This window comes from Oreochromis aureus, linkage group 20 (assembly GCF_013358895.1).
Source record: "Oreochromis aureus strain Israel breed Guangdong linkage group 20, ZZ_aureus, whole genome shotgun sequence".
NCBI lineage: Eukaryota > Metazoa > Chordata > Actinopteri > Cichliformes > Cichlidae > Oreochromis > Oreochromis aureus.
The window spans coordinates 9,011,132-9,026,645 of record NC_052961.1 but is presented as its reverse complement, the minus strand read 5'-3'; the positions used below and the strand labels follow the sequence as shown (position 1 = coordinate 9,026,645).

General features: G+C 42.6%; 1 protein-coding gene across 1 annotated transcript in view; it reads left to right on the top strand.

Annotated features, from left to right (window-relative positions):
- The window catches only part of plxna2 (plexin A2), a 163,536-nt gene that overhangs the window by 142,494 nt on the left and 5,528 nt on the right, over nt 1–15,514 (top strand). Inside the window, exons 23-31 of the mRNA XM_039604756.1 lie at nt 3,239–3,305; nt 3,425–3,571; nt 4,249–4,408; nt 5,821–5,924; nt 11,308–11,407; nt 13,953–14,143; nt 14,298–14,467; nt 14,581–14,793; nt 15,097–15,247. Of these exons, the coding sequence (XP_039460690.1) occupies nt 3,239–3,305; nt 3,425–3,571; nt 4,249–4,408; nt 5,821–5,924; nt 11,308–11,407; nt 13,953–14,143; nt 14,298–14,467; nt 14,581–14,793; nt 15,097–15,247 (1,303 nt within the window). The remainder of the gene's footprint in view (nt 1–3,238; nt 3,306–3,424; nt 3,572–4,248; nt 4,409–5,820; nt 5,925–11,307; nt 11,408–13,952; nt 14,144–14,297; nt 14,468–14,580; nt 14,794–15,096; nt 15,248–15,514) is intronic.

Here is a 15,514-nt window from a genome sequence, read left to right as displayed (position 1 = left end):
TCAATTAATAGAAAGAAGGAAGTGGAGGCAGATGAGAAGGAGGACAAGAAGGGAAGGAGAAGGAGGAGAACAAAGGGCTCCCCCCCGCCCGGCATTCAAGTGAAGAGATATTAAAGGGGAGTCAGCACAGCCCCCTCACAAAGGCTTTATTTGACTTCCTTCTTCGAGACTTGCTGAGCTTATTAAAATACTTAATAGGTTCCATTAACTTCTAACACACTCAAGTCTCATACAGGCAGGGAGGGGCACGTGGTAAGCATGGGGTGGGGGGGGTATAAAGAGGGGTGAATTCTTGTAGAGGAAGGAGGGCAATTACAGAGGGATTTGGAGTATTGTCCAAAAAACTCCACAATACATTTAAGTTTATTCAGCATGAAAACACAGCCTCAGGCTCTTATGGATCCTTATTATGTTTTCAAATTACTTTTTTTTTAAACCTTGGAGAAATACTTTGTCTTTCTCTATGTATGTATTCTCTCTGTTGTGTAGATATAGTACTGTGCAAAAGTCTTGAGCCACCCCTTATTTCTTGGTATTTTGCTTCCAAAGAGCCAGATTTTTCTTATAGTTTTAAGTGGCCTTAAGCAACAGTTCCTCAGGCTCTCTGCAGGTCTTTCAAAGTTTTCCATTTTCAGAGGAATGTGTTTTTGTTAAACCAACACTGACCTATGACCCATTCAAGCTCAAAAGGGCAACTAACCCAAAGGATGAACCAGTGTTGTGTACACACATAACAGAAAACTTAGCAAAGAACCAATTTTAATTATAATATGATTATAAATATAGTCAAGGTCAGGAGAGAGGTACAACAGTAGATGTCCACACCCATCTGTAACACGGTGGAGGCTCTGTCATGGTTTAGGACTGCAAACAAAAAAGCATATGATTGACATAACACAAATTTTTGAGCATGACAGTGATCCCTAACTCACTGCCAATGCAGTAAAAGCATACCTGGATAGAAAAAACAGAAAAATTAAACCCCGTCAGTCATGGATTAGCCTCCCCAAAGCCCAAAGCTCCACATATTTGAAATGGTTTGGGATCATTTGGACAGAGAATGCAACAAAAAGCAGCCAACAACCAGTGGAATGTCCTCAAAAAGCCTAGAGAACTACATAAAGAAACTATGAGAAAGATTGCATAAGACTTCAGGCTGTGCTGAAGAATAAAGGTGGTCATAACACTTTCAAGCTTGGTAGAGTTGCACAATCTCTATTTTTGCCTTATATATTGTATTTCCATTTATATCTACATATTTCAGTAAATCAGTGCACTTATTTTCCATAAATAAGTGGTGCAAGACTTTTGCACAGTACCGTATGTATATGGAATGAAAAAGAGGACAGAACAGTAGAGCTTGTATGTTTTCCCCCAAAGAGAATGCATTGTCACACACACAGACTTTCAGCTCCTCAGCATTGTTTACTCCCTCATCCTGTACCTGAAACTGGGTGAACTAATGTACACGCTCCCCCCGCTGGCACATCACACTTCAAATAAGCTGTCACACAAGTCTCCATCCTCTCAACAAGCTGCCAATAGACTGGCCAGCACTCGTTGGCAGGGGAATAGCCTCCAGGCGTGGAAGACAACATCACAACTCAACCGCACATCATTCAAAACAAAATATAACCTCTGCTCCTCTGTCCTGGAGCTGAAGGAAAGTTTTGTATTTGCAAGTAAAAAATAGACCAATACCTCATTCAATCTCAATTTAATGAGAGAGAAAGAATGACTGACGCTTTATCTCGTCTCACTGACTAAATTGTTGGCTCTTGTAACCTCGCTGGCTCACACAATCCTGCTGGGACTTCTGCGTTGGTCCCAGACTCTTGCTCATAGCCTTCAAACACGACTTAACGCAATTATCTCCACAATAGTCATAATCTCCCTTCAGGTCCATTCAGAGCCTGAATAGGTATAATCATGCCTAGCACTATTGAGGAGACGGAAGCCTTCTAACTTGTCTTTAATACCTGGCTGCTCCGATTCCAGCTAATCCCCAGTTCAGCACAGTATGCTATAAAGACCTTCCATCATATCCACCAGAGTAATCACAGTAATTTCCTGCTAAATTAAGAGGGTCATTTTTTCCACTGCACTGTCATTTAAATTGGCAATGCTCATGGACAGACTGACTGGCAGTGATCATTCACGGCCAGGTGACAATCGCAGGCTTCAAACAGCAGTGCAGTCTATGGGGCACTTTACCATGGCATGTTAACTTGTGATTAGTGTTTGTAGTAGCTATGTTAGAGCTAGCAGGAGGAATGACACTGACAATAATACAGGCCAAAAGCTAGCTGTTAAAAAAACAGTTTGTGTTCCAAAACAGCTTGGTATCGGTGTGTTCCAGGTAGCATTTTTAAATCTCTTTGCAGGAAGCCTTGTGCAGTTGTCAAATAACAACAGAGTAAGATAGAAGCGGTTTTGCTAGATGAGGTGGAAGCTACTTGTTGTTATTCATCTCAGGTGCTTGTCCACCCAGAACTAACCCTTTCATCTATGCTTCATGCTCGTTAACCATTCCCACCTGGCTGGATTCTGTTTTTTCTTTAAGTGCAGCTTCTGCTTCACTAGTGTCCCATGATGGTGCTAATGAGGCAGTGGGAGGATGTTTGTCTGGCATTCAGAGAAAGATATGAGTCGAAATCATAAAGGAGTCATACACTGTCCTCTCATGTTCTCTGTGATAGAAATAGTCGAGGGGTCATTGCACACTTGTGTTTTTTCATGCCCAATCAAGCCCGGCAGTACGCTGTACCCCCTGTGTGATTGACTGGGAAGGGAGAGGAGGTGCGGAGGAGGAAGAAGAGAGGAAATGAGAGGAGAGGAGATCGTTTTGGCTGTGATCAGGCGTTACCTGGCAGTGACAGCACTCGTCTCTCTCAACAGCTGAGGCTTGTCACAGCTGCTGATGTCCCACTGTGTTGAACCACACGTGAATAATCAACCTCGCACACATTGGCTCACACTCATGCATACTCAATCATGCACACATACACACAGACCATACACGTACATGCACAAATGCCCGCTCTGTGATCTGCTCTGTTCACTCACTGTGACCACAGACTGACATCCATGATGTCTGTCTGTGGTCAGGGATGTCAAGATATCCTCCCTGAAGTTTATAACCTTATAACTTCCTGAAATATTAAACTCTTTCTTACTAAAAGTTTTGAAATAAGATTCAAAAAAGTAACATTTTGACTTTTTTTTAATGCATTTTCAGGACAGAATCGGTTGCAGAGAAGATGCTGACAAACTGGTTCGCTTTCCTCCTTCATAAGTTCCTCAAGGTTAGTCCAATACAATGATAGTTTGTTTTATTTATTTTGATATCATTAAACTTTCTTGAAAAATCTGATGTTACATGCTGTTCTCATTTGCGAATGTGTGGATTTGTCTCTGTGTGCAGGAGTGTGCTGGGGAGCCTCTGTTCATGCTGTATTGCGCCATCAAGCAGCAGATGGAAAAGGGGCCCATCGACGCTATCACTGGAGAGGCCCGTTACTCCCTAAGTGAAGACAAGCTCATCCGCCAACAGATCGAGTACAAAACCCTGGTAAGTCACACTTCACCAGCCTCACAGGAACTTTGCACACTGGCTCAAAGGCATACAGAAGTACAGGTTGTGCTTGACTAAGAAACGTCTAAGTTCGATTGTGGCTAAAATGCTGCTCACAGGATGCACAGACACACAGACTCCAATATACCAAACAATAAATCAGATTTTAAGATGTCATAGTCATGTTTGCTATGTTGGAGTTCTTCATTCTAGTGCAGGAAGAAAATTAACTAATTATCTCACTACCTCCGGTGTTGGCCCAACATCAGAGTGGGTGGCTGTGGAGACTGGAACACACCAAACATAGCCCTCTATATACACAGACAAATGCACAGAGAAAAAAGCACTCACGGAGTCAGCATGTGACATGACAATGCTCTGATTGCTCTGACTGGGAATTTGGCTCATTACGTGCTAACACCCCGGCAGAGCTGGAAATTGGTGTCCCGCCGAAGGTGTGAAATTAGATTTCAGGATGCCAGCAAGAGCGGAAATGGTTTTTCAAAGCTCCTGCCATGCTCCGAGGAGACTCTAATGAGGGCAAAGCTTCAAGCTGGACCAAAGTCCAGCCAGTAACAGGACACCTCAAGCTTTTTGCTCTGCCCTCACGTTTTCCTTTTCTTTGATATTTCATCCCCTCACCCCCTCTTCTCTTTCCCTTATTTGCACTCCAGATCCTAAACTGTGTGAACCCAGACAATGAAAACAGTCCAGAGATTCCAGTAAAGGTGCTGAACTGTGACACCATCACCCAAGTGAAGGAGAAGATACTGGATGCTGTTTACAAGAACATGCCCTATTCTCAGCGGCCACGTGCTGTCGACATGGACCTCGGTAGGGCGCAAACACGCACCCGAGCACAAATAAATACACAAACACACACAACACTCACAGATGCAGCTGGCAGGTGTAAAGTCCTTCACACCCACAGATTAATGTATCAGTCAGAGAAAACCTAGCCATGTGTACAGATTATTGGTGCATTAGTGTGATAAAAGCTGTGTTCTAGCAGCCCAGCCAGGTAACCAGCTTCAGTGTACTGCTGCCAGGCTTTCTATCAAACTGACTGACAGTATGCGGCGCATCCCTCCGTCTGGCAGCTTTTACTGTTTGGTAGCGCCAATAAGACAAAGTAGATCGAGATAGAGAAGCGGGCTCGTCTTTGTGTGTGCGTGTTTGTGTTTATGATGTGGCTGAGTGGCCAACACAAGTAAGAGCTGGCAGAATGGCAAACCAGCGCCACTGCCATTTCCCTCCTCGCCTTTCCATACCTTGCCTCCTATTTCTCTCCGTCTCTCATTTTCTCTTCATATGTATGAAGAGGAGAAAAACAACACAGCTTGCTGCATACCATCCCTCACTCCACAATATCGCTCTCAGTGCATCTATTGCCTCCCTCTCAAAAATAATTGCATCTCTATAAGAGCGTCTTTTGTTCTTGAGCTTTATCTGGAGATTTGAGTGTAGGTTAGAGGGTTTGAGGAGTATGTTATGTCAGACAGGACTATCATGTGATCATCTGGCGGATGCACAAAGTCATAGAACTTAGTGAACGAGAAGCAATTTGATGATCACTATCAGTATGAGGCCCACTGTGGCTATCCGCTTTCCACTTTTAGCATACTTATCATTTCATTACCCCACAATGACCTGTCAGCTGCTGCCCTCCCACAGTGCTTATAATCTCTACCTGTTACCCCTACCTCCTATTTTTTTTCCTTTGAAAGGAGGTGATTTTCTCATTGCTCATTTTTTTTCATCCTGTCTTGTCTGCTCTCCTCTTCTTTTTTTCTGACCCTGATGGGCCAACTGCTGCGTAAGTGACACAAGTACCAATTAAAGTGTGCAGCCTGCCTGAATATACATCTTGCAATTGTTCGTGTGTAATGTTTAATTAAGATGCGTGTCAATCCAAGTCTGTGAGAGGAGCGCGTATGCCGAGAGCCGTACAAGAATACAGGCTATTGATATCTACTCACTTGTGTGTGAGTGTGTGTGTGGTTGTAGAGTACTTTTATTCTAAGCAGGTTACATTTCACCAACTGGAAGGTAAGAGTTTGGTTTAGTGTCATAGGGATTCAAAGTTGCCCTGCACGGGAGCCATCTCTGGAAACACTGCATAAACCAATATTATGTAACTTCACAGCATTCTCCACATATGGTTTTAAATACATGGCTCACTATGATGTATAATTTGCACTATGCAGTTGTTCATAATTCAGTATTTGTGTTTTTTGCGCTTTCAGAATGGCGCCAGGGACGAATGGCTCGTGTGGTGTTGCAAGATGAAGACATCACAACTAAGATTGAAAATGACTGGAAGAGACTCAACACTCTCATGCACTACCAGGTAAACACACACAAATGCTTTAGAGCAACAATCCTCGTAATCACTCTCAAACTTTGCTTTTTACATCTTAAAAAACCCCCCGTCTCATTTCAGTTCCATTTCTGATGTGGATTTTACTATTCAAATTGTGCCGCACACTTTGGCAAACTTTGATGTTTCCTGCTCTTGACTTTTAGGCAGCCAATTTTCAACCCCTCATTTGCATGCCCATGCCTGGTGTAATCCAAGTGACTCACAGAATAGAGGACAATTACTGTACAGGTGGCAGGAGAGATGAACTCTCAGCATCTCAGTTGACACTTCTCCCTCCTCCCTGGAGAGATGAAGCTGCTCTAGTGGGGAGGAAAAGCATCTCTCCTTCTTTCATTTTCCCTCTCTTTCTTTCCCCTTTCTCTGTCGCTCTCTGACTTCTATGCTGGCAACAATTAGTCCCGCTGTGACTGCCTGCTTCTGTCTCTTCAGTTCTGGAACCTCCTTTCACACCCCACAATTTGAGAGCCCATGGGCGAACCTGTTGCCCTCTGTTTAACAAAGAGAAATGGAGGCCGCTAAACAGGAGGCTTTCTGAGAAGGAGAGTTCTGCATTTTTTTTCTGGGAAATTTAAGGCTGTTGACATTGTAAACAAAGAGGGGAAAAAAACAAGACTGGGTTAGTGGAAGCCACAGATAAAATAATAAAAGAGGAACAAAAGGAATAAAGAAATAAACAGGCAATTCAGAAGGAGAAGACTATCTCCGCAGGTCATGAATCTTGCATCCTAAGTCAGCTCTCATTAGCCAGTCAAGGGGGGACAGTCTGTTTAAAGGCTGCATGAAGTTTGATTCTGGGTTACCTGCTTAAGAGCTGGGATGCAGCTTTGGCTGGATTTGAAAATTAGGACCATGGGGAAAGGAGACACATCTGCATCTAGAAGCAGAAAGTGGCTACGAGGTGGGGAGGCTCAAGCCCTCACAGTAGGGGGTCAATCTGAACTCTTGCCCCAGATGAACAAGCAGAATAATTTAACAGATGTAGGAGTCATTAGAAGATGGGACACATCACAGTGTCCTTCACACAGGACTTGGCACCATGCAGCTTCTTTCCCCTTTGTCTTTCCTTGCTTGTCACCCTCCATTTTGTTCTCACCTTTATCTCCCCTTTGCCACGTTTTATTTATGTATTTATTTACTTACATATTTGCTTTGTGTGCATTTTGCCCTTAGCCGTTTCCCTTTTCTATTTTCTTCTGGTTCGCTAACAAGCAATAAGATCTCCTTTTCCCTTGACTTTTCCCCACTCACTTTTGTTCTGCCTTCCTCTCATGCTCTGCCTACCTCTTGGTCACTGCAGTGCTTTCATCCTTGATAAAGCAGTTCAGTATGTTTGCTTCCACACTAAAAATGTGCCTGTGTTGTGGTTGTTGTTGTTTTTCAAGTTCTTTCTGTCACAGTTTGCCTGCCATCGTTAGCCAAGGGATGCAACAGGACACACAGCGACATGTGTGTGGCCATTTAACTTATTTACTCGCTCAATAGCAGTTCTGACTGCTATTGATTATGGATGTAAGAACGTGCCTAGAATGGAAGGCCCAGTAGTGTACGCCATGTAGAGTGCAGGGCAACACAGCGAGGAAGGAGAGGAGGAGACGGGGCAGTGCACCATTAGGCAGTCGGTGGTGGAAGGGATCAAAGTAGGATGCAACGACTTTGAAACTTCATTGCTGTTTTGATGAGCTGGCAATAGTCCCCTGTGTATGAGCTTGTGTGTGTTTGTGTCACACATCATGGCACTGCATTGGCAGCTGTGACAACACATCTGGCTACATATGAAAACAAGGAAGCTCAGCTCATTAGGCCCCAGACTGACGGGAAATGTTTGAAGAAAAAATGGGAAGAGGTAAGCAGGAAATAGTGAAAGGAGGTCTGAAATATGCAAAGTGAGTCTGAACATCAGCTCAAGTATTTGCTAATTCTCTCATAGCAGAGACACAGGGACTAGACAGAGGCATTAAAATTCATAGGGCTCACAGCAACCCAAGAAACCCCATTGGCTATTTACTCTGCCACATGGGAAATAATGGTTTACACAACCAGAATGTGGAATTGCACCCTCCCTGCCTTCCCCCTCATTTCCCAACCACTCTAAAATTAAAAACATAAATGTACACACTGAAAATGAGTTGAGAATCCTTGTTCATCACCTTTGGATTCATAGGGAGGGAACTCAAACCCCTTCTTCTAACCTTTCCAATATTTCTGTATTTTATTTTATTTTATTTTATTTTATTTTTATTTACTCTTTCTTGCATGGTTTAAAGAGTATAGAAGCACACTATAACACTATATATACAACAGTATATATTCTCATTTCTCTTGGTTGTACTCATCCAAACTGAAGATGAGATGAAATATTTTGGATAATGGTTTTTGTGTTTTGTTTTTTGGGGGTTGATTTCAGTTTTGCTTTGTTAATTAATCTTCCTCATCGTCAAAGAGAAGCTCTTCTGACACTTTCTTCTCGTTCTCTTCCTCCTCCACCCTCCCTTTTTGTCATTTTAAGACAAAGATTGGGGGGGGGGCTGCTGGATAGTTAATAAACAGAATTAAAGAGTCAGAACTATATGAATCAGATTATATAGTTCAGAATCAGAATCATTTGACAAATTGAAGTCCTTGAAGGCAGCACTGACAATTCATAAAGTGGGCATTATCATGAGCTGTAGCCAGAGTTGTTTTTCCCCATGATTCAAATTGCAGACAGGCCAAGCATGTTGTTCCCTGTGCACGCTGCACTCAATTACTTTGATTATGTTTGACAACAAGGTTATTTAGTAGATGATATTATTCCACATCCAATTGTGGGGCAAATGCATGGACTGTTTTTTTTCCCTTGAATATAGTGGAAGTATTTGCCATACTGCTTCTTCCTAAAAATGCTAAAATAAGGGCGGTTTAAAAGTTTTTGTAGCCTGAGTGGTGACCTCTGTGTGTCCTCCTCTGTGGTGAAGGAGTAGGAAGAGGAGAGACTGATAACCACACCAGTAGAGTCCGGTTACCCAGATTGCAGACTTGGGGCATTTAGGCTATTTTCAACAACCTCAGACACAACAGATACTGCTCATTTTTCTGTGTGTTCATTAATCTAATGCTGTGACTGTCAAGTTGGAATATAAAAGTTGGTTAGGAGGAAAACTATTGTCTATTTATAGCCGAAATATTTGTAAGAACTAATATGCCATTACAAAGTAATGGAAATTTGCATTAAAGTTTTTTTCCTGTTGCCATCCAAGAAAGAAATCTTTGCATATAATAGCCCATTTCATGTTTTTTCAGTTCTGACAACAAACATGCACAGATTATGTGTTTCCAAGCTAGTGGGCAGAGTCCGAAGGTGTGATAAGCATCATGATCTGAGGGCATCAGTCCAGACGAGATGGGATACCAAGGGGTAACAGGCTTGGACCAGAACAGTGGGTTGTGTGGGGAGGGCTGAAGGGGGGAAAAAAGGAAAAAAAACATCTAGGATGACCACTCTCTGCTGTCTGGTCCACTCTGTACTGTCTAATGGAAGGTCTTATCACAGGCAGGGCCCACAGCCCTTATCACACCTGCCCACTATCAGCCCCACGCTGGATTATCCCTGAAGGGCGAATCTGCACGCCTTCAATCATTTACTACTATCACAAGGACCCATCTCTGCTCTAGCCTCTATGTCAGCCATAAAAAGCAGAGAGAAAGAGAGAGAAATGGAGGGAGTGGAAGGAGGGGGTGCAGAGAAGCTATTTCATGCTCCCAAGAGAAAATGTATCACAGGAATAGCGGTGCAAACTTTACGGAAGTCCACGCTGTCAGTATATTAGAGTTGGTCCGTGGATTGTCAGCCAAGAGGTGGCTATAAAATGGAGGGGCCATAGAAATTAAGCTTAGGAAAGCAAAATGCACAAGAGGTGAAAAGGGAGAGAGACAGTTGAAGATGCTAGTCGTGAGTGGGGGTTAGGAAGCAAATTTTTCATTTCCCTTCAATAGGCCTTGGTGCCTGAGCTGCTTCTTTAAGAGGATTCTTCCAGACTTTATCCCCATTTTCGAGTGTCTCTTCAGTAGAGACCAGATGGCAACTCCAGCTAACAGCACAGCTGAGATTAGTTTATGAAAGTGGAAATAACGGGTGAAGACACGAATGAGAGAAGGTGGCTTTCCACAACGGGAAAAACACCATAAATGCCCATCCCAGTAACCAGTGGTTTATTTCCCAACGAGAGCCCAAAAGGGTCCATTCTTGCTAAAGAAAATGAAAATCCTAATTTTCTGTTTTTCTATAGATTCTTTGAGGTATTCCTTTTGGAGCCTGGCATTTTGCTTTTGTTTATTTCTCCACTAGAGGCTCATCAGTTTTTCTTCACTGGGTTTGAAGCAGAAATCCCTCCTTAGGGTGAGCTGTAAATGCCAGCCAACAAGCTGTTTGTTGTTTTGGTTTTCAGAAAAGAACCACCAGTTTTGTTTGCTGTGTTTTGCATTTTCCAGACTAAAGTCCTTTGCTGTAGCTGCACTAGTAGCACACAACTGTAACTAAACTGTCATTTTTTTTGACCCATTAATTATAATACTAGATTGATGTAAGATCTCTAAAAAAATTTTGAGGATGTCCTTTCAAATGTAGGTTATGTCAGGTTTTCACAGGCTATCACACCACAGGGGTGGGGTGGTGGGGACAAACCCCAGTGTCTGTCTCTTATTCATGACGCAACATCTTTTACACAGCCTTTTTTCTTCGTCTTTCTCTTTGACTCTGACTCGCTGCTCCACTATTGCTATTATTATACCTGCGTACCCCATTTTTTTTTCTCCAGTGGTGTCAAGTGTACACAAGATGAGACATTCAGCATTCTAGTCTCTCTCTCCATCTGACACTCTCTTTTTCCATTTTCCTCTCTTTCTCTCAGCATCTTATCCCAGTTCCAAAGCTTACATCATGTTTCTAAGGTTTGTGAAGGGTGATGACAATGACAGTCATGTTGAGTACAGCCATCATGCAGTCACAGCACTCTGCTCTGCCGAAAAAAGCCACAGGGCTGTGGTAGAGAACAGCAGGGAGTGCAGATATGACAGGGAAGGATGTACGGGTTTGAGATGTGTTTTGCTCATGGGACTGTTCACTCAGTCCCCTACATTCCCATTTGTAGTCTTCTCTTTGGTATGAAACATTTGTGAGAACATGTGATACATAAATAAATTACACACACGGTATGTCATGGTGGCCCACAAAACTCTCCAGAGAATAGGTTTTAAACAAGGAATAGTGGGACTTTATTTTAGGAATAGAGAGATATTTAACACATGTATGAACATGGAATGCTTCTTTTCTATTTAAAAGATTGATTTTTGTGAAATTTGTCTCATCACACAGGTGTCGGACCGCTGTGTGGTGGCTTTAGTGCCAAAGCAGACCTCATCATACAACATCCCTTCCTCAGCCAGCATATCGCGCACCTCCATCAGCAGATACGGTGAGTCACTAGACATGACTGCTCTTTATATGCCTTTGTTTTGGCTGGCATTGATTGCATTGATTGATGTAGCATATATATTAGGTAATTACAGGTGGATTGTGAGGGTTCGCCATCAGTTAAATCCATGTTGATGTAGTGTTATTGCTGCTTTTGATAGACATCAAAGTACTTTTACATTAGTTGTTTCAGATAAGAACAAAGGGAAATCTTCTCTCCCCAAAGCAATGGTCTACTCTTTTTTTCTCTATAGAGAGGTTCTAGCTGCTTTCTTCCCCCCCCCCCTCCCCCTCCAACTGTGTGAATGCTGCAGTTTGCCTCACAGTTCAGGTCCAACCTCTGTTGGATGGTATGGAAAGAACACTGAGAGAGAATGACAGAGAAAGCCATTGTTTAGTTTTGAGGCTATAATATTTTTTATAATGAAGATACGTTCTCTGCAGGACATTTTGGGCTGCTATTTGCACACATACTTGTGCCCATGTGGGCATACACACAGTACATGCAGTGCCTATGCACGCAGGCGCTCACATGCTTTAGATGTGCTTGTTGTTTGTGCTGCCGGGTGCCAACATTTGGTCCTATGCCAAACACACAGCAGCAGCACACAACTTGTGATTGCTAATTATTCTCTGTGAATGATACTTCACACAAACAGAAAAAGATAAGTGAGCATAGCCAATTATCAGGATCGGCACTAGGTGAACGCTGCCTTTAAACTATCTAACACAGAAAAAGAGCTAACAGCGTCCTTATCTTTCCAACCAATTATGCCTATTTACAAATGTTAACAGTGGACACCTATGGATACTCCAAAATGGGCGAATTATCTTTAGTTTATGTGCTGTGAAAAATAAAGTGTAACGATATTTTCAATGATGACCTTTAGAAGATTGCAGCGTACTGAGTCATCACTTTTGAACAAAACACCGTAAAGGTTGTTGGGAGAGATGGCAAGATGATGGATGACCAAACTAATGTAAAAAAAAGAGTACAACTACAAAAGGAAAGTCACTTTCTCTGCATTATGTAGGTTGTTTCTTGTCAAGCTTAATTTGATCTCTTTGGAGTTTTATACCCATATATTCTATTCAGGCACTGGAGCTGGTTGTGCACGGCGTAAAGAGCAAAGCCTCTGCTGGCATGATCCTGGCTCTCATCAATCATGGGTTGGCACAGCGGGCACAGCTGCACCTCGACACCTGCTGATCGATTCATACCAATTTCACGTTCGGTGCTTAGCATCTTGACTCAATTTACACTCCCAGAACCCCCTATTAGCTTTAAAATCAGCTTGAACACACTCCCCTACTGACTGGCTCTGTCCGGGAGCTGCGAATTGCAGCCAAGCAGGAAAGGGTTGCAGGTCACTGCTTAGTGTTTCAGGGAGTTAGGAAAAGACTGGGGTGCAGGCAGGAGAATAGCCCTGCCCACAAAAAAAGTAGAATAGCAAAAGGAAAAAAAACAGTGACTGGATTAGGATGGGATTTGGGCCCTCAATCCACCCTGCACACAAGTGCATACATCATCCCTTGGTGTCCCTAGTGCCCATTCCAGAGCTGCAGTTTGGTCTTATTTGAAAGGTATGTGGCTTTATGGCAGCAAAAGCTTAGTTGTTCAGCTCGGCCTTTGAAGACATGTGAGAGAAATCCTCATTGGGATGCTCAGATCCTGAATCTCTAGAGAGCCACCTGCCATGATGACAACTAATTAAGGAAAGTGAAAGCAGTATCATTCTGAGAGAATGAAAAGCAAGGAGAGGTACACAAAAGTAGGGATGTATGGATGAAGGATGGTGGCTACAGTGCTTAACAAGTTGCTGTAGGAATCTTTTGATGTATTGATTAGAACATGACAGGGACATTTGGCATTGGCACAATGTGGCGAGGAAGAACCAATTATGAGTGCTTTAAGTGGAGCTCGGCACAACAATGTCTCAGTCACTGAGACGGGGATTATATAAGAGACAGAGAATGAATATAAGATGAAAAGCAAATACTCATCAGATAAATAATGGCGTACAGAGAGAAGAAAAAGTAGAGTCAATAAGCAGAGTTATAAATATTTAGTATTTTTATGTCCTGCACAATAATAATTTGGTTTTGTATGTGAAGGACAGAGGTCAAAGTCTTGTTTTCATCCATTTTCTGTGTCATTTAGGATTCAAGTCTCAAGATGGCTATTACTAATCAGTGCAATGCTAGACACCACAACTCCTCCTCCCTTTCATTACTTTGTTGTTCTTAGAAATTATCCATTACTGCAGTTTCCTTTATAGCATGGCTTAGAGGAGGAGGAGCGCAGAGGATTCGGCTGTGTAATGAGTTACAAAGCAGAGATGGAAATGAGAAAGGGGCTGTGTATGTGTGTTCTTGTGTGGGTTTGTTTGTGGGTGTTCTATGTACAGTAGGTGTGAGTGCATGCTAAATTTACATGATGATGCTACACCTAAGGGAAGCTTTTTTTAATCACAGTCATTTAGGCTTGCTAATAATTCTTTATCGCTTTTTTTTTCTTCTCCTTTTTTCTTTCCTGTCCTGGACAGACTCTTCATTCCGCTACACCGGGAGTCCAGACAGCCTCCGATCACGTGCTCCCATGATTACCCCCGATCTAGAAAGTGGTGTAAAGGTTTGGCATCTGGTGAAAAACCACGAGCATGGAGATCAGAAGGAAGGAGATCGTGGCAGCAAGATGGTCTCTGAGATTTATCTGACCCGACTGCTAGCTACCAAGGTACGTCAGTATTTTCTCATACATTTCTGTGACCACAGAAAGTTTGTCACTTTTTATGATAGTGCTGCATTCACAGTGGCTTTTTTTCCTGTTATAATCGTTGTTTCTTGTTGCTCATGCATTGTTAATCTCTTTACTCTCGTTTTTCTACTAGGGTACACTACAAAAATTTGTTGATGACTTGTTTGAGACGTTGTTCAGTACAGTCCACCGAGGGAGCACCCTTCCCCTGGCCATCAAATACATGTTTGACTTCCTGGATGAGCAGGCAGACAAACACGGCATTCATGATACAGACGTACGTCACACATGGAAAAGCAATTGGTAAGGGATTTTCTACTAAAGACAGTAAAAGTAAGATTGCATGTGACAGTAAAAAATCAACTAATCTCCTAACTCCTTTCTGTATTTCCCTTATTTTTGTTTCTGTCTGCCAGCCTTCCTTTGCGTTTCTGGGTAAATGTGATCAAGAACCCGCAGTTTGTCTTTGACATCCATAAGAGCAGCATCACGGACGCCTGTCTGTCTGTAGTAGCGCAAACCTTCATGGATTCTTGCTCCACCTCAGAGCACCGCCTGGGCAAAGACTCTCCATCAAATAAGCTACTCTATGCTAAAGATATCCCCAATTACAAGAGCTGGGTAGAGAGGTAGGGGCCGTTGCGTTCACTTAATACACCATGGTAACACCCCCCACATCGTTTTTTTGTATCCTCATAGAATGAGAGTTGGATCTTTGGGAAAACTGATTCATAATGCTCTTTCTTCATGTATTCATTTCTCAGCCAGATTCATTAAAAGCTTTGTCAGTGACTGTTAGCAGGCATTCATTGTTAGTGAAAGTGATATAATGGATCCAAAATTTAAATACTATACAAAAGAATTTAAGCCTCAGTTGAACTATTGCATTGACTCAGCGAGTCTGTGATGTTGCCCCTCGTCTGTATCCCCAGGTACTATGCCGACATCAACCGGCTGCCAGCCATTAGTGACCAGGACATGAATGCCTATTTGGCAGAACAAGCCAGACTCCACTCCACAGAGTTCAACATGCTCAGTGCTCTCAACGAAATCTATTATTACGTCAGCAAATACAGTGAAGAGGTAAGCGATATTAGTGGTCTCAAACCTGTCATTCAGATGCATTGTGTTTCTGGCATTGTGCTCCTTTTTTTTTCTTGTTTTAGGTGTTTGTTTTTGTTGTTTTGATTACACCTATTTTGTATAACAACTGAAGAGCAGCCAGTGTTTCACCAGTGAATAGCACCTCTATCTGTAATATACATGCATTTGTGTGAGAATATAAAGGGATGTGTGTTTGATTGCATATTCTGAAGACAAAAAAATCGCAGTCAAGCACAAATCATGAAT